At 34.0% G+C, this 19972-nt stretch overlaps 2 protein-coding genes across 4 annotated transcripts; both read left to right on the forward strand.

Moving 5' to 3' along the window:
* The first annotated feature begins 3804 nt into the window (after positions 1–3804).
* LOC107916596 (uncharacterized) lies at positions 3805–11244 on the forward strand. Of its 2 annotated transcripts, none has more exons than XM_016845889.2 (9): positions 3805–4664; positions 4931–5119; positions 5447–5539; positions 5650–5832; positions 5918–6020; positions 6134–6310; positions 7123–9497; positions 9817–10402; positions 10536–11244. In XM_016845889.2, the coding sequence occupies exons 1-9, from the start codon at positions 4425–4427 to the stop codon at positions 10568–10570; spliced, it is 3981 nt and encodes a 1326-aa protein (XP_016701378.1). In that variant the 5' UTR covers positions 3805–4424; the 3' UTR covers positions 10571–11244. The 2 variants fall into 2 exon arrangements, with proteins under 2 accessions (XP_016701378.1, XP_016701384.1); XM_016845895.2 differs by having other exon boundaries at positions 10558–11244.
* A 3350-nt stretch (positions 11245–14594) lies between these two features.
* On the forward strand, positions 14595–19363 carry LOC107916605 (uncharacterized). Of its 2 annotated transcripts, none has more exons than XM_016845906.2 (9): positions 14595–14914; positions 15746–15849; positions 16032–16187; positions 16330–16435; positions 16650–16832; positions 17366–17522; positions 18039–18364; positions 18562–18651; positions 19060–19363. In XM_016845906.2, the coding sequence occupies exons 2-9, from the start codon at positions 15835–15837 to the stop codon at positions 19125–19127; spliced, it is 1101 nt and encodes a 366-aa protein (XP_016701395.1). In that variant the 5' UTR covers positions 14595–14914; positions 15746–15834; the 3' UTR covers positions 19128–19363. The 2 variants fall into 2 exon arrangements, with proteins under 2 accessions (XP_016701395.1, XP_016701403.1); XM_016845914.2 differs by having other exon boundaries at positions 18054–18364.
* Positions 19364–19972: the final 609 nt, after the last annotated feature.

The raw sequence follows: 19972 nt of genomic DNA on the forward strand, positions 1-19972 counted from the left end.
GTTAGATTCAGTCGAGCGTGTCAAAGTTGGACGAAACAGTTTTGGTCAGCCTGTTGGATCAGAAGCTCGACTTTTAGCTGGATATATGGGCATTTTAGCACGAAATCCGAATATGTTACCTATAAACTACGAGTCATGGCATCAAATGCCCGATAGCAACAAAAACCAAGCCCTCGATAATATTAAGGTAACAAAATGTTAATGTCATCTATAATGCTTGGGAAATAGTTTCATTTATATTTACTTTATTAACTTGTGTTTTTTGTTTTTTGCAGGCGAGGTTTGCTTTAGAGGTCTCGGATGCTTATGTAAAGAAGGCATTGGGAAAAAGATGGAGAGACAACAAAAGTACTTTGAAGAAAAATTATTATAAGACAAAAACAACCCTCGATGAGAAATTGCAAAATGTCCCGCCGGGTATGTTGAGGTACCAATGGGAAGATGCGGTTAGATTTTGGCATTCGAATAAAGGCGAGGTCTGACGTCCTTCTAAACTATTGTAATTATTTTGGTTTATAGTATTTTCTATTTACGTACTAAAAAATTTCATAACGTAGGATCGTGAACAAGTTGGAATAAGCAGCAGGCAGAAACAAAAATTCACCCACACAGCCGGGTCGAGAAGTTTCGCATGTGTAGCTGAGGCGGAGGTATTTTTAAATTTTTTAATATTGTCGAATATGTATAACTTTCTATTAAATAATATTTATACTACTATATTGTAGGAACGGTCGTCCGGTCAAAAAGTTGGACGCCTTCAACTTTTTGAAATTACACATAGGAAGAAAGATGGATCTCCCATGACTCCTGAAGCTGCTGAAATAATGGTACGTTTACTTAATACGATTTGACTTATTTTAGTTATTTATAGTGTTTATTTTCTAATGGTTTAATTCATTGCAGTTAATGCGACTATTGTTATGTTGCATATGTTTTTCAATATATAATATTGTGTTCCTAACTATGTGATATATTTATTAGGAAAAACTAAATGATAAAAAGGCGGAGTACGAAGCAATTGCTTCTAGTGATAGTTCGGTTCATCTTGAAGATATTGATAATCGGATTATTACTGAAGTTTTGGGTCCTGAAAGGTATGGTCGGGTTCGATTTCAAGGATCTTTTGTTAGCCCAACCCAATATTTTGGATCCAGCTCCCACCAATACATGGCTTCGGGGAGTCAGGCTCAAGCTGAAGTTCAGAGGTTAAAAGACCAAATGGCTCAGATGCAAGCGACTACAATTGAGGTTCAAAGGAAATATGAAGAACTCCAGCTACAACTTAAAGCAGAGGCAGAAGCGAGGGAAGCAGCGACTGCAGCGAGGGAAGCGGAGGCTGCAGCAAGAGAAGCAGAACAGAGCAAAAAGTACGACGAACTTCAGCAGCAGCTTCAGATTATGATGAAGATGTTTAAGTCGCAACTTCCACCTTCATAGTGTATGACATAAATATTTTTATCATTTTAACATTTAACATTTAACATTTTTTGCAAAAACAATATGAATTCACTTTTATTTATTGATATTAATATTATTGCTATTGGTTGCTTTTGAAATGTTGCTTTTGAAATTTTGCTACAAGAGGGCAGAAAAAATGAAAAATTTAATAAAAAAATCCCAAAAATAGTGGCGTTTTTGTATAAAAGCGCCACTAAAGAACATGTTCTTTTGCGGCGTTTGTAAAAAATGCCACTAAAGAACATGTTCTTTAGCGGCGATTAGAAAAAAAAAAAGGTAGCAAAAAACGGTTCTTATTTCTTACCCAAACCTCGTATTTATATTTTTACTCAAACCCTCACTTTTTGGGTCGAGTCGGGTGACCAAACCATGAACGGGTCTAATTGATACTATTTTAAAATCCATATATAGCATACTCAAATTTAAAACTCCCATGTTGCAAATACATATATTAAGACTTGAATTTGAGTGATCAAAGGCTCGGGTCACTGTCTTAACTAACAATGGCAAGATCTTATTTGCTAATATTATTTTATTTTTAAAGGAATTAAAATACAATTTTACCACTAAAATTTATTATTGATTCTGATGATTTGAAAACAAAATTTAACAAGAAGGCATTACAATTATATTCATTAACAATAACAACCAATTGTATTAGATGCGAATACAATATCATTGTACATTTTCATCGACTGTTCAATCTATTTCTTATCACATTCAAGTAAGGTTCATTCTGTAACATGTTACACATATAACCTAAGCGACTAATAATTTTGTTCAAAAATTTAATACAACATACATCTTAAAATATCATATACAAATATATTTTTACCTTCTATTAATAGACAATTTTCACGACATCTGTATCCATGCTCGTTTTTACAAAAGCAAGCAATAATAATTTATTTTGTTGATATTTTTTGAGTCACACTGCAGAGTACTCTATACAGATATACTAGAGTCGTTGAACCTCAATTGAATGTATAAGTATTGGAAATCATCCATATTTATGGAAAGTCAAAGATATGGGTATCAAATAAAGTCAAAGATATGGGTATCAAATATTGGAAAGTCAAAGATATGAGTATCGAGATATTGGCATAAGAAATCTAAGATATTTGCAATATTTGGTCCCTAATTGTAAAGTGACTTTGCAAGTTGATCCCTGAACCTCAACTATAAATATGCATAAACATCTCTCATTCTGTATCTCATATTTGTCATTCTCTACTTAAGGCATTGTTCTCTCTCTTTGTAAATTCTCACTTGTATTTTGGAGTGAAATATATTTGGTAGTGTCCGAGGACGTAGGCAAAATTTGCTGAACCTCGTTAAATTCTTGTGTTCTTTATTGTATTATTCTGCATGAATTGTGAGTGTGATTGTAATGATTTATTGTGCTATTAAATTACGATTGAAGAATATTCTGGCTAGGAAAGACTTGGTACTTAAGCGATTCTTGTGATCCACCTCTCTTTCCTGGGAATTGAACTTAGTGTGATTTTTTAGTACAATAATTTTACTCTTTTACACGCTTCCGCACAACAATAAGTTATACCAAAATATATCGGTAGAAGAAGATACATGATAAGGACTTTGTTGCTGGATTTGTACGGTAACAACATTCTTTCTACTATCCAAAGCATACAAAGCTTTGACATATCAATTCATTTTATCCTCAGTTTCATGTGTTGGATGGATTGGTTTTAGAAGTATCTTCAACCACGTACATTAATTATAATCATTTCTTCATGTGAAAAATGGAATGCATGATACTTCTATATTTCCAATAAGGTGGAAAACAACTTCAGTATTTTATTAAACTTTGTCGTCATAGATGCCACATATAACCCAACACTCTTCAAGCGGTTTACGATACATTCATTAAGCTTCGAAAAATTTAAATTATATCTAGCATGAACAACTTGATCTTGCTTCTATTTTAAATAACACAAAAATATTTAATTTCACAAAATCTTAGATTTATTTTTGCAAAAAGTTACAAAATAAAAATATATATTGAGTTGCAATTTTTTACCATATTAACGACATGTGTTCTTCAACCTTCAAGTGATCAGTTTTCTCTTAAAGAATAAAATAAATTCAAATTGTAGTAGAGTTGACAGTATTATTTTTTTCAGTTGCAATTGCATTTCGAACAAAAGTTTTCATTTACAAAACCATAACAACTTTAAAAATATTAGTTTTATTAAACAATAAATGTTAAACGTGTTTCAATTTGGCTGTATTTGATTCTTTCTAATAGTATATGGACTAAATTGATCCATTTAATAATATAGAGACTAATTTGATAGAAATATAAAATGATAGAAACCAAATCTTTGCCTTTTGCATTAGCTATTTCGTAACGCTTCCACCTTTGTTTTTTTCTTCAATTCGAGGGCACTTCCCAATTTCCAGGATTGCTGTAGTTTCTATTTAGGGTTTTTATTTTGATAATATTATCGCCCTATTATTTCCCATTTCTTTCACCCTCTAAGGTTTCCTTCTCCCTTATTCTTCTTTTCAATTCCCAATTTTTTTTTTAATTTTAGGGCTTCTTATCCAGGTTTTGTATATTTTCTCAGTCGTCTGGGAAAAGAAAGGGAAAAGCTTACCTTTTTTTTGATCAATTTACTTTGGGAATTTATTGGAAATAGCCCCTTCATTTTGCCAGTTTTTACTGCACTCGGCGTTTTAATTACTTCATAAACGTTAATACCATCTAGGATTCTTACCTGATTAATTAAAAAAAAGAAGCCAAAGTAAAACTAATTTCGAAGTTTGATTTTCTGAAGAAATAATCATTGATTCACCAGAAAATCGTACATATTGTAAAACTACCCATTTTCTGCCCATTTTTTAAAATTGAAAATTGATTATTTGTTTTTGGTTGCATTGTGGCGATTGAGAGGGTTTTAGAAAGTTGTTGGGGGGGGGGAGGAAAAGTGGTTTAAGATTGCATGGGAGAGCATGAAGGGTGGACGGCGCAGCAGGCACCGAGCGGGCTATTGCCGAACGGTTTGTTACCCAATGAAGCCACCTCTATGATTAGGATGCTTGACTCGGAACGATGGACGAAGGCTGAGGAAAGAACTGCTGAACTCATTGCCTGCATACAGCCCAATGCACCCTCGGAAGGTCGCCGTAATGCTGTTGCTGACTATGTTCAGCGCCTCATCTCCAAATGCTTCCCTTGTCAGGTTCTATAAAATGCAACTCCATGAGAATCCCTTTTTCTTTTAGAAATGCCATTATATGAAATTTGAAATTTAGAAAAGTTTCTATGTTATGATTGAATGGATACGTTTGAGTAGAGAGATGAATGAATTATAGAAAAGGTACATTCATATCAAGGATACTTTGAGTAGAGAGATGAATGAATTATATGCAGTTTTAGCTTTTCTGGGATAGGGTGTTGGGTCCATCAATTGGTTTTAATTCGGAGTTGCTTGCTTTCTGTTGGCAGGTCTTTACTTTTGGGTCTGTGCCCCTCAAGACATATTTGCCAGATGGGGATATCGACTTAACAGCTTTCAGCAAGGATCAAAATTTGAAAGATTCTTGGGCTCATCAGGTTCGTGATATGCTGCAAAATGAAGAAAAACACGAGAATGCTGAATTCCGAGTGAAAGAAGTTCAATACATTCAGGCTGAGGTAAGGTTTTAATGAGATGCCTTTTGTTCGTAATGTCTATGGGATCTTGGATTTTGGTTTTCTCCTTAGGATCTCTTGTTTATTTCTGTCAAGGTTTTACTATCTTTTTCTTTCCCAGATTTCTTCAATTAATTTGCACATTTGTTGACCCTTGCTACTCTGCTGGGATCTCCTTATTTCAGTGTTATTCTCCCTACACATTTTGAGCAATTTCTTGCATAGAACTAGTTGTAGAATTCTTGAACACATTTGCTCAATGTTGTCATCTTAAATTCTTAATACCTCAATTCATTTGGATATTATCTTTTCCTTCTTATGCACTTTCAGGTGAAGATAATAAAGTGTCTCGTAGAAAATATTGTGGTAGACATTTCATTTAATCAGCTTGGTGGATTATGTACGCTTTGTTTCCTTGAAGAGGTTAGGTGATGCAAAACCTGCCACTGCATGTCTGCAGGTTTATTTTTGGAATGATAGACCATTTAGGAATTTGTGTAAGCTTTAACCTAACTTAATGCCCATGTGTGTAGGTTGATCTTTTGATAAATCAGAACCATTTGTTCAAACGTAGTATCATATTGATAAAGGCATGGTGTTATTATGAGAGCCGTATACTGGGTGCTCATCATGGACTTATCTCAACCTACGCCCTGGAAACCTTAGTTCTTTACATATTCCATGTTTTCAATAATTCCTTTTCTGGACCACTCGAGGTGCATATTTTTTTTTACCTTTATATATATTTTATGTTTTTTTGCATTTGTCTGCATGTCTGTCTGATATCCTTTTCATGTGTAGGTCCTATATCGTTTTCTTGAGTTCTTTAGCAAGTTTGATTGGGAAAATTTTTGTGTTAGCCTCTGGGGTCCTGTCCCAATTCGTTCGCTGCCAGACATAACAGGTACTGCAATTTCTGGGACATCTAATACTAAGCTTTGGCCAAGAATCTTCTACTTACAGAATTTTGGCCTGTTTTGTAGTCTTAATTATATTTTTTTAAATGCTATTTTGCAGCCGAACCTCCTCGAAGAGATGGTGGAGACTTGTTACTTAGCAAATATTTTCTTGATACTTGTAGTTCAAGATATGCTGTTTGCCAGGAAAACCAGGGCCAACCATTTGTTTCTAAATATTTCAATGTAATTGATCCTTTGCGTTTAAATAACAATCTTGGACGTAGTGTTAGTAAAGGTAGTTACATCTACAACTTTGTACTGATTATTCGTTGTAACTTTTTTTATTTGTTTCTCTTGATTTTTGTGACTTTTGTCGTCTATCATTTGGCAATCTCTGTTTCCAACACTATGTTGCATGCTTTATTGGTTATAAGTTTCTATACGTGGCATAAATATTTGATAAATAAAATGTCCTTTTAACTGTCTTAATTCTGTATGGTCCTATAGAATCCATTTGAAGGTAGATAACAATGAACTTCTAAGAGAGTCACATGATAGAGAACTAATGAAAATAGTGAACTTAAGTTGGTGAAAAGCAAGGCGAGTAGACTTTTAATGGAGGGAAGGAAGTTGGTAGCAGACTATGTTACATGAACTCAGGAGTGAGTGTTGTATATGAGCATGTGTTTGACACAAATACACTCTTTTTTCAAAAAGATTTTCATATATTCGAGTTTGTACCCTATACTCATGTCTGAATGTGTGTTAGACATAAGTGTCAGGTGCGGTATTTAGGAAAAAATGAAGAGTGCACGTAACATGGCTAGCAAGCAGTAAGGATCTTAATTTTGTTTACTTCTACGTAGTTCTGGCGCGTACTGGAAACTCATATGATTAGGCATATCACGAATCAAAGGTGGATACCATAAATACTGGAAACTCATATGATTAGGCATATCACGAATCAAAGGTGGATACCATAAATTCTACATGTACAACTAAGTAAATCTTTTTGTTAGTTTTAATGCTTTCAAGACAGCTGAGTTGTCAATTTTGTGTGCTACTGATAGGTTTTGATGTGCATGATGTTAATTTTCTATTCTCCAGGTAATTTCTTTAGGATACGCAGTGCGTTTTCATTTGGAGCTAAAAAGTTGGCAAGACTACTTGATTGTCCCAAAGGGGACCTGTATTATGAAGTAAATCAATTCTTTATGAATACATGGGAAAGGCATGGCTGTGGCCAACGTCCTGATGCACCAAGGAATGATTTGTGGCCTTTGAGATTTTCAAATTCAGATCACACTCGTGGATCTAAGAATGTCAGAAACAATTCAAGCAGCAAGGGAAATCATATTTCCTCTGGGCATGAAACTGAAGCTGAAGAAGTTCAAGTATCTTGTGGTGTTCCCTCACATAATCATCCATCGGAAAGCACAATTAGTGATTTATCTACTGTTTTTCATAGCCAAAGGAGCTATGGTAGCATGAGCAACTCAAAGACCTCCGATCAGGTTAGACGGAATTGTAATTCCAATCAGAATGTTCATAATGATACTGGCCAGAGGAATTCTAAAGCGGAGAATTTGGTGACTGATGTTCAAGGAAGATGTATTTTTGCAAGGACATGTTCGAGTCCTGAGCTTACTGAAACTTATGAGGAAGCTACTTCTCGAGGAAGGCGGAACAGAATGCAAGAGAGTGGGGAAAAAACACAGATTGGTTCTATGCGATCAGATACTAACAGGAGGAATAATATGGGATCTGTTATGGTGGCAAGCTATAACATTAAATCATGTGATGATCCTTCATCTACAAGGCAAACGTCAACCCGTCAAAGCATTGCTGCTGCTTCTGATCCAAACAGTCTTCTTAATGGTAACCAAGTTGATTTAGGCTTGGGAACCATGGCTCAGGACTTCTCTTCGATTCAAGGTTCACAAGGAATGCATCAAGAAGAGCAGGATTTAGTGAACATGATCGCATCTTCTACAACTCATGGCTTTAATGGTCAGGTTCCTATTCCGCTAAATTTAGCTGCAGGTCACTTACCTTTTTCTCTCCAATCTCTATCAACTGGCTACAATCGGAGAAATTTGGGAGGGATTGTTCCCGCTAATATTCAAATGTTTCCCCATGGATTGGTTTCTCCTCCTTTGGCCCTTTATATTTCTGGCATTGAATTACCCTCAAATGCAGAGAATTCCGTTGAGCCCAGTAGTGGTAATTTTGGTTCTTCAGAAATGAACCCAGGGGAAGTGGAACATGAGTTACATCATGAACACGACAGAGGCTCTGTTGGTGGTTTTGATCTTGATAATGAAAATTTTGAAATCCGTCCATCAGATGATAACCAACTTTCAACTTCAGCTGGCTATGAGGCTGGCAGCTCTGGACAGAAGTTTACAAAAGAAACTCGAGGGTCAAATAGGGAACATCATCTAGATGTTTGCCAATTTCAAGATAATAGAGCTAGTGATGTTTATTTTGATGAAAGAACTGCAAGTTCTATATCCATGCTTGCTTCGCATACTAGTTCACTCAGAAGTAAAACCTTAACAGAAAGTTCTTGGGAAGGGTCTTCAGCAAGGGCCTCTAAGTCAGCTAGGGAGAAGCGAGGTAGGAAAACTGCTGCTTCTGTGCTTCATTTTGCCGCATGTGGGAAAGGTAAGAGTGTATCTGAACGTTCCTCTCAGGCAGATGATGATGGCAGAGATTGGAATCCACCGTCAATAGGGGGCACTGAAATGGTGGAAAGAACTGTTGGACCTCAGCCGGTTGGTTCTTTTCCTGTTCCAAAGCATCAAATGCCTGGTGAGGAAGCTCAAACAAGTGGACCAGATTCATCGATACCTATTGCTCCATTCCTCTTAGGTCCAGGTTCAGGCCAAAGAACTATGGATAATTCTGGAGTCCCTCCATTGGCCTTCACGATAACAGGGCCACCAGTTCCATTTTTGTTCTGTCCTGTGTACAACATTCCAGCAGAAACGGGAACTCCAGAAGCATCAGCAGGCCATTTTAGTTGGGATGAAGGTTTGGATAACAATGATTCTGGTAAAACGTTTGAATCATCTGAGGGACTTGATCAATCTGAGGTGCTAAGTACTTCTATGAGAAAGGTTTCATCTCTTGACCCATCAGAGCATAAGTCTGACATTCTTAACAGTGACATTGCTAGCCATTGGCAGAACTTGCTGTATGGACGGTTTTGCCAAAATTCACGATATCCTCCGAATTCGCTTTATCCTTCACCCGTCGTGGTGCCACCCATCTATTTACAAGGTCATTTCCCTTGGGATGGTCCTGGGAGACCTCTTTCTTACGACATGAATCTCTTTTCTCAACTTATGAATTATGGGCCTCATGTTCTTCCTGTTGCTCCCCTCCAATCTGTTTCAAACAGACCTGCCACATTCCAAAGATATGTTGATGAAATGCCAAGATATCACAGTGGTACCGGGACATACCTGCCAAATCCTGTAAGTGACTTAAAACAATCTTTTATGAGCCTTTATTACTTTCACTTTCAATATCTGCCTTTGGACTTGGCAAAGTTTTCAGGAGTAAGGTTGGTTACACAGTCCTGTTTTTCCCATTCCCCATTAATTGGAGATGCACAGTTATAGGGGACAATAATTTGAAATGCAATTATATGTTGGTCATAAGACAATGCTACATTTGTCTGTTTCATCAGTTTTTGAAGTGATCTTAATATTGTTTAGCTCCCATTTTCGCATCAGTCTACCTTGAGAACTATAGCCTTCAATAATTTTGTATATGAACTTTTCTCCACTCTAGAAAGTTTCAATGAGAGAACGCTCTTCTGCAAATACAAGGAGAGGAAAATATAATCCTGATAGAAATGACCACCATGGCGATAAAGAAGGGAACTTGAATGCCAATACAAAGTCACGAGCTGCTGGGCACAACCATGGTCGCAACCAAAATGATAAATCAAGGTTCACATTTGACCAATTTGCTGGTGAGAGCAGAGCTGAGAGGCCCTGGGGTTCACATAGACATGATTCATTTACTTCATACCAGTCTTGGAACAGAACAGTCCGCTCAAACTCTTCACAAAGTAGCCCTGCCAGTATGCCATATGGCATGTACCCACTTGCAGCCATGAACCCCAATGGGGTGTCATCTAATGGACCTACCATTCCATCTGTGGTCATGCTGTATCCATACGATCATAATTCCCCTACTGAACAGCTTGAATTTGGCTCTCTTGGACCATTTAGTTTCTCAGGCATGAATGAAGTATCACAGCCAAGTGATGGAAGTAGCTCCACTGGAGTATTTGATGATCAAAGGTTTTATGGTACCTCTGCTCAACGGTCATTGCCAGACCAGCCTTCTTCACCCACACCCACCACCAAAGGTATTTTGTCTTGTTTTTCTGAGATATAGTTTCTTTAGTAGACATGGCAAAAGCAGTCAGCTTGAAAACCACTCGGACTGCCTGTCTTGAATATTCTGGTTGTTTTTTGATGCTCTCATTTATTTCTTAACAGGGGACTTTGATTTTATTGCCAGATCCATGTCCTAGAAGAATCACAATTGAAAGATGAGGAATTCCCAAATCTTTGCTTTTCCATATGATGGAAGAAATGACGGTAGGAGTACCGATAATGAGAAAACCACCACGTTACCAGGTTTTTGTTCTCATCTCACTCCTAAAACCAAGAAGTGGATTTTCTGATTCAATGACTCCTAGTGAATTTCTCACAAGATGGTGTCATCCATGCTTCTTGGCTTTGTGCTTGTATGTACACTATGACTGACTGAAAATCATTTTTGAAAGTGCTCGGTTTTTTCGAGGTTAATGACAAAGTAATGGTGAAAAAGGAATGCAGGATTCAGTAACAGAGGTTAGTGTTTAAATTTAGGGTTCTACACATTGTAACTGAACTAGATTCTCTTCAGATTTACAACTGAGTTCTATACATCATTTTATAAACCTCTAGTGATTAGGATGTTATTTCCCACATTGTAATAGGTTTTTCTTTTCTTTTTTCTTTTTTTTCTTTCTTAGTTTCAGTCTAACTAGCTCTCACTTTTGTTGACTTCCTTGTTGAAACTTGAAAGTTACCAGTGTACTAATAACAATTCCATGTTAAAAGAACAGAGTTGATAACAGAAAAAAAATAGAGGTGGTCATGTTTGTTGCATGGAATGTTGTGTTCTTGCCTTGTAATAATATCTTTGTTCAAATTTATTTTATTTTATTTTATTTTTTATAGGGTTTTTCATTCATAGCAAATATATTTGCTTAATTTCTCCCTAAACCCCTCTCATGCAATTAAACAAAAATTCAGAAAAGAAAAAGAGAACAATTACTGGAAAGGAACAATTTTGCAACCTCTATGCTACCGTCTTCCCTATGTTATTATTTGTTTTAAGGTCTAATTATGCTTTCGGTCCTTGTATTTTTTTGTACATCTGAAATTTAGTTTCTCTACTTTTAATCTTAAGAATTTAATTTCTTTATTCTTTTGATTTAATGATTAAAGTGTAATTGATAATATTGTCAAAGGAATTCGGTTAAATTGGTGCTCCCGTGGTAAATATTACACCCGTGAAAAGGCCAAATAAATAAATACTAAATTTAGGGTTGTAAGGTTTTTAATTCTAATTAAGGAAAAGTTGAGTGAAAGTGTGTTTTTCTTCTTAAATGTCTTTCCCACCACTTTAAATTAGTCACGGGGAGGGGCAGAGTTAGAAAAAAATTTTGGGGGCTGAAATGAAATTTTAATTTTTAATAGTCATTTTAAAGGATTAAATTAAATTTTCATAATTTTAGGGAGGTTAAAGTGCAATTTTATCTTTATTAAATTAAAATTTTAAATTTTTTTAAAGAATCAAAATGATAATTTTTTTATTTTAGGGGGCTGGCAAAGGATTCGCCTCCAGGTAGTTTTTTATTTATTTTTATTTTTTAAGAATGCCCAAAGTATTTTTAGTTTGCGGAATTTATATGATGTTATCAATATGAATTGAATTTTAAATGTGTGAAGAGTATAGATTCGGAACATAAACCTATTTTATAGGTTATCGTCTAAAATATAATATACAATATAAATATAAAATGATACGAATACGGTATAACTATGCTTGTCATAAATATGGATTGATATGAACATAGATGAAGCTAGAAATTTATTTTAAGGTCAAAATTAAATTATAAAATTTTAAGAGATTCAATTGTAATATTAACAGTTTATTAATTTATTATTTCATATTTTTAAAGGATTAAACTGGAAATTTGTCAACTTAAAGGGTTGGAGTGTAATTTTACCACTTAGGGTCACTTGCTTCCACGATGTCATCTCTGGATATATAAAATAATTTCATATATAAGGTTCTAAATGAATAGAAGTTCTGTTGTAAATGAATAGAAGTTGAAACAATGGATTGCAACAATCTTATTACAATCGGACTGGATGGTTGGATCGGGAATTAGTTGAGGTATCGGTTCGGAAAAAAATATTAGATTAGTTAATTCGGAATCTGCTATGAATCAGTTAAACTAAATAAATGATGGATTAACCCAACAAATTAGATCAATTGAACCGATTAAATTAAACAACCAGTGACTTGAACAGTTCAACCACAGGTTTATTTCTGAAAACCTTTAGATTACTATCGTGTATGTTTCTTATTTTTTAGCTTATTTATTTTCGATTTATAAAATTAAGTTACTTAGATTAAAAATTAAATTTTTTATTTATGATGATTATACCAACATTTACGAACAAACATGATTATAAATAATTAAAAATTTATTTTATAAAAAATAAATTTAAAACAACTAAGCGTAGTCTTTTACTTTTATTTATAAAATAATGAAACATAAATATATTAATTATAAATGAAATAAAACTCGAACAATAAATTACTTTTCGAATAATTTATTAAATTAGCTTGATACAATTTATAAATATATTTATTGATGAACCCCTTATATACATTATTTTCTTAATTCAATGTATTTAATAAATAACCTCAAATTTTGTTAAGAATTGAATGTTTTCCCTTTACTTTTAAAAAATTTAGAAGTTAGTCCTCTTACTTCAATTTATTAGAATTTGATTCTTATACTTAATGAAATTGAGAAGTTAGTCCAGTTGTTGCTAAATAGGGATGAAGCCAGAAATTTTTTTTAAGAGGGGCCCGAAATGAAATTTTAATTTTTAATAGTTTATATCTTGATAATATTTAAAGGATTAAATCAAATTTTTATAATTTTAGGGGGCTAAAGTATAATTTTACCTTTACTAATTTAAATTTTTAAAATTTTTTAAATGGCCTAAATAATAATTTTTTATTTTAGGAGGGCCGGGCCCTACTAGCCTCCCTAGATTTGCCTCTGTTGCTAAACACAAGAACTTAAAATCACCAATTTTTGCTAGTTTGTTGCATACAAAAGATTGAATTGTCATTTTTTTTCTAATTTATTGCATATAAATTGTTGAACTATTGGCTTTTACGTCAGACAATTTGTTCAAGGTTTATAATGTTATCCAATTGGACTAATTTTTTACTTTCATAAATAAAAAGACCAAATTCTAACAAATTTAAGTAGAAAGATTAACTTCTCGGGTTTTTGTAAATTAGAGGGATATAATCTATAAGGGTAAGCAAATGTTCTTAAAATTTTAGTAAGTTTACGTTTTGGTCACTCAACTTCAAAAAGTTAGAAAATGGTCACTAAACTACTCGAAAGTTTTCATTTAAATTATTGAACTATTTGAAATTCTATTTAAATTTTTTTATTTAAGTCATTGAGTTATTAAGTTTTTCTTTTAAAAAGTCCATTTAGCGAGCTTTATGCAATGATTCAACCACGGGCGTAGCCAGGGGGTTAGTAGAGGGCCCGATCTCCCCTAAAATAGAAAATTTTCTATTTAGGCGCTTTAATTTTTTTAATTTTTAAATTAGTAAAAGTAAAATTACACTTTACCCCCTAAAAATGATAAAAATTTGATTTAATTATTTAAAAATTATAAAGATATAGGCTATTCAAATGGTGAAATTTTATTTTTACTATCGTAAAAATTAAAATTAAATTTTATCCCCCCTAAAATTTTTTTTGCCTTCGCTATTGGATTATGATGAAGCAGCACCCATCAACAAGTAGAAAATCATATCTTAGATCCAAGTCGATTTGATAGTCAGTGTTGAAAATCAGAGATGAAAGTTGTTTGAATTTTAGTTCGTAGGTTTTCGATGTTCAGAGTTGTTCACAAAAAAAAATTGTAGAAGAGAAGGGGAAGGAAAACTTTTGATTGGTGCAAGCGGTGCAAATAGAGAAACTCATACAAAGGTGATTTTAACAACCCACTGACTTGAAATGAAAATTTTTGAATAGTTTAATGACCATTTTGTAACTTTTTGAAGTTGAGTGACCAAAACTCAAATTTACTAATAGTTTAGTGACTTTAACCAAATTATTAAAAGGACTAGAAAATTAATTATTAATCACTCCATTGGTTGATTGCTTTCAACAGTCATTTTCTGCCCCCAATGAGGAATCCTTTTTAATTTATTACCAGAAAAATTAAAACTACAATAAAATGCCAAAGAAAATCTCAGCCTGAGATTTTTTCTCTCTGAGCTTTTAACGATAATAAATTTATTTATTAAAATTAATTAATGTCATTATAAACCCTAAAAAAACCCCTCAAAATCTTCCATAAATTTCACTACAGCTCTGACATTCAGTGCTTTTTTTTCCCCTATAAATTAAAAAAATATTTTTATTTTTGTTCCTCGTTATAGTAAAAATATCTCTGCAAAGGCATTTCTAGAAATCATTTCTCAAGTCCCCAAGAGCTTGAATTTCTAGTTTCAATCGGGAAATTTCCGTACCGTTTGAACTTGTATCTGTTTGGTACAGTAGAATTTTCCTAAGCATTTATTTAAAATTATTATGTGTTTTTTTTTTGAATTCTTAAGTTTGGATCTCTAATTCGTCGAAGTAAAAAATATTCGATATTTTAGTTTTTTCATGCTTTCGAGAGTCGGCAATTTTGTTTGTTTATTTCTTTAAATTATTATTATTTTTTTTTAGAATTGCTTAATTTAAAATTCTGGTTCACTTTCTTTATTGTTTACTTGTTTATTATAGCTAAATGCAATTCTTTTTGGGTTCCTTTTTAGAATCTTCGTTTTATTTACTGAAATTGACTGTAGCTGGTTATGATTATTGCGAATTTTATTTCATTATTTTTAGATCTGTTTGATTAGATTCAAAAGCTGGAATTCTTTTTCTGCTTTATTATTTTTTTCTTTTTTGAGTGTAAAATGCGTGACGCGTAACTTGCCTTTGAAAATTGAGTAGTACCAGAAATGAAACACTGTAGTTCTTTTCGTTGATGCTTGCCTCGAAAATTTCTATTTATTAGGACATGTTTTGTAATTTTGTTGGGAGTTAATGAATTTGACCTAACGGTCGATTTTGAGCAATGCGGTTGCGTTGGAGTTAATGATGAATAAACGTCCTTAATTTTGGGAAATTAATTGGTGAATTTGAGAATAGCTAAGCATGGTGTATTTCTTTGTTTTTGGTTCTAACCCTAGTAAGTGGCATATGGGGTGCATTCTTGTTTCATTATGAACAGGGTTTTGTTTTTATCTGTCTAAATTTATAGCTTTTAGTCAGGAACAGTTCCCTTCATGGTGCTATTGGCTCACAACATTGTGATTGTAAATTTCTTCACAGGTTGGATATGGTTACTCAGATGCAGACATTCTTAGATGGGGAGTGTCTGAGCTGAGCAAAGAGATGCTGGATATCGGCTTTCAGTTGGAATGAAGAACTTGCAGGTTTTTCTCTTTTAATAAGTAATTTTACATACAAGTGATTGCTCGCTTCCGTGTTAGCTAAGTAGTTATTGCAGGGAGTTGTAGGTGGTCGTAAGAACTGTTTACAGATTTCTTATTGCTGCATTAATCTGCTTGTCAGTTCTTTGACACTAACTTTAAGATAAATTTTATTCAAATTATAGAGCGCAGAAGATAAAAAACCTTCTACTGAAGATTCACATGAACCAAAAACGGAACAGCAGAACAATCAAACTGCAAATGGCTCCTTAGCAGACACTGGCTCTTTGTCTGCTTCAAGCAACAATGGCGGAAAAGTTTCATGCCAAGATATTGAACTGGTAAGAAACCAGTTCCTTATTTTGTTTTATTTATCTCGTTTTTTTTCTTTCCTTCCTGATGCTTCATGCTAGGTGGAGTTCTATTTATCTTTTCCTATTAGTTATATACAATTTAATGATTTATGTGAACTGATTGCTGCAGGTCCAGAATTTAATTGAACGATGTTTACAACTCTACATGAATAGAGATGAGGTTGTCAAAACCCTCTTGAATCGAGCAAGGATAGACCCTGGATTCACAACTTTAGGTGCTCTTGCTGAAATATCTTTACGACTCTGCACATATATATTTTAAATTTGGAAATTTCAATAAAATGCATTAAATGTGCATGCATAAACCGCAATAGCAAAATGAAAACCAATCTACTGCAATCATATCTTGAATAAAATATATTTCTTGTTCAAAAGTGATTGATTTGGGCACTAACTCTGTTATTCTCTTTACTGTTCATGTTTATTCAGTATGGCAGAAGCTGGAAGAGGAAAATGCTGAATTTTTCAGGGCCTATTACATAAGGCTGAAGTTGAAGAAGCAAATCCTTTTATTTAACCATTTGCTTGAGCATCAATATCATATGATGAAATATTCAGTGCCTCCAAAGGTTCCCCTGGCTCCAATACAAAATGGAATTCATCCCATGCCTGGTAGGTTCTGACTAAATAAATGCTAAACACAAGCTTGTATTATTTTAGTTATCTTATAAAGTGATAATGATTTTTGGCATTGAATAGCCACAAGTTTTAAGAAACTTTTTGAGTAGAAACATTGCTATAGTATTGTTTTTTGAACACGATAAATATTTCTGACTACCTCTTGATATAATAATTTCAAAGTTAGATATCAAATCCTCCTTTCAAATTCACAACGTAAGGAAAAGGAAACTTGGGTTCCGAAGATTTCTAGAGAATGGTTTTTTATTTTAAAATTTAAACTCAATATGGTGTCTATTAGCTGTTTGTTTGATTATTTCTAATTCAGGAAGTTTGCAGTTATATTCTCTATTAGAGGATCTAGTGAGAAGGATGGGGCATTGAAACAAAATCACTACTTTCTTTTTGGATCAGTATTTGTGAAATATACTTAAGAGGCAGAGGATTTATTGTAGGAGTTCTGAGTATTTGGTTTGCATGTTTATGTCACTATTGTGGTTATTTAACTGCACTTCTTTGCAGTGCAGTCAACAACTTACCGATGGGATACCCGGTGCTACAACCTCCAATTCCGGCTGCAGGGCAACCTCATCTTGACTCTATGGGCATATCAAGCTGTCATGTGGTCAATGGAGTCCCTGCACCCAGCAATTTTCAACCTATGCGTATGAATTCTGAAAAAGAGTAAGAAGTTAACGATCTCCTTTTTTTTTTATATATGTATATATCATTAGTTGCCTATTAAAGCTTGCAAAATATTTGCTAACATGCATGCATGGAGATGCTTTTCCTCTTTATTTTAATATTCTCATGCTATAAGTTATGCTATTTCTCCCAAGATAGCTTGCCTAATTAACAATTTGAGTACTTGCCATCTAGTTATGTTCCGCTGATTTCTTTCTGCTTTCTTTTGGTTGAAATATTCAGGAGCTGCTTGGTCAGATTTGCGAAACATGCATGATTGCATTAATGTTTATATCATATTGTTCATTAGCAACTTTGTTCAATTAAGCTGTAATTATAATGATTTTGCTTAGCTACATGAATAATTTTTGCCACCACGTTCTTAAAGAATGTTTAGATATTAATTTCTTGTCAAACTATCTCCAGCTTTATCCCTCTTGTGCCTTGCTTTTTGGCTATAAATTTTTTTCCTGGCTAAGTACAAGAAGTTTATGGAAGCTTCTCTTCTAACTCTAGCATGTTGATGGACAGCAATGCCACTGATGTAACACCTGCAGCTCCTCCAACCACTACCGTATCATCTATGTCAGAGATGCCCGTGAGCCCTACATCAGTGGCGTCGAGTGGGAATTTTCCCTTCACTGCATCAGACATGTCAGGGATAGGAGTAGACACATCAGCACTTGATTCAGCCTTCACAACAGATGTGGCAAGTTCAGTAGGATTGCAGCTGGGACCTGAAAATGGAGCCGGGAATTCTAGAGATTCCCTTAGATCATTGGATCAGATTCAGTGGAATTTCAGTCTTACAGATCTGACAGCAGACTTGTCAAACTTGGGAGGTGTGTTATCTCTCTCACACTCACACATACATTTGAATATTCATGCTTTTGTATTTGTTTTTCAATTTTCTGCTCTTAATACATTGTGCATTGCTTTCATTGTTGGTCTTAGTGACCGTCTAGGAAGCCAACATTTTTTTATTGTTTTTCTTTATGGAGCTTGTTGTCATAAAGTGCGGCTCACCGAATTTTTACAGATTTAGGAGCCCTTGGGAACTATCCTGGTTCTCCTTTCCTTGCCTCTGATTCAGAAATTTTGCTTGATTCTTCAGAGCAAGAGGATATAGGTAAGGTTGCAGAATGCTATTTACTTTGATGCCCACTCGATACTTTGTGATATCTATTATGTTAACGAATAATATTTCAAGCCTATGTTGCTTTTGACTCTTCATTTACCTTAAAATACTTGTATTCGTCACATATTTAGATATAAGTACGAAGATATTACCCTCCAGATACATGGAAAATGAAAAAAAATGAACATATCCATGTCAGACACATTCTCGTACACTTGAATTTATTGCAATGTGCAATTAAGATCTCCGCATGGTCTTGTGAGTTATAGTAGTGAGTAGGCAAGTGGTATCAATGTGCCATTTTGAAATACGAAGTTCGTTGACATTTACACCATTCGAGATACACTCTGCATTCCCATGTTCTTTTACCATACACTAATAAGTCTTAACTTGTTACAGTGGAGGAATTTTTTGTTGATTCCGTACCTGACCAGCCAAACTCTCCATCTGAGGAAGAGAAACCATAGACCAAGGTGAGTGTTTACCTTCTCATCTTAAAATTGTTACCGGTAGGATAGATTTAGATCAATAAGAACAACATTTGACATCTATTCAGTAGGCATTTCGAGTCTTTAGCTAATTTGAAGCTTTAAGCTGTATAATTTTATATCTCGATCGATCGAATAGCAGTCAGCAAACACCAAACCAGCCATGTTCCCCGGTTGTAATTTTTCACGCATTGTTGAAACGAGACTTTATTTAATTATTATTGTCCGATATTTGAGGTTGCCGGGGTTCGGTCCCTGGTCCTACACTCTTGCCAACAGACTGCATGACTATTTGGCAATATGAGATTTTTTTATTTGGTTCCTACATCTAGGAAATTATAATTGCAATACTTCCCTGAGGTATATCGAAATAGTCTGTTAGCGATCTGTTGGTAGCCCGTCAGGTTTTTAGTTCCGATCACCTGATTATCGAAAACGAAATTTAAGATTACTAAGAATTAAAATGAGGATATGTTCTCGAATTTATAGTTTCAAACATAACACATCTCATTTGATATAATACTCAATCAGGGGCGAAGTTAGGAAACTGGGCCGGAATTAAACTGTAATTTTTAATGGCCTATATTTTTTTTATCATTTTTAAAGTATTAAATTAAATTTTTTTATCAGTTTTAAGGGGCTAAAGTGTAATTTTATCTTTATTAATTTAAAATTTCTAAAATGCCTAAATGCACAAATTTTTATTTTAGGAGCCGGACTCTACGACCCCCTTAGATACACCACTGTACTCAATTGGTAATACCATTTGATTGATTTGCTTTTATTTTCTACTTTGTAAATAATAAATAAAATTTTGAATTTTA

Source organism: Gossypium hirsutum, chromosome D08 (assembly GCF_007990345.1).
Source record: "Gossypium hirsutum isolate 1008001.06 chromosome D08, Gossypium_hirsutum_v2.1, whole genome shotgun sequence".
NCBI classification, from domain to species: Eukaryota; Viridiplantae; Streptophyta; class Magnoliopsida; order Malvales; family Malvaceae; genus Gossypium; species Gossypium hirsutum.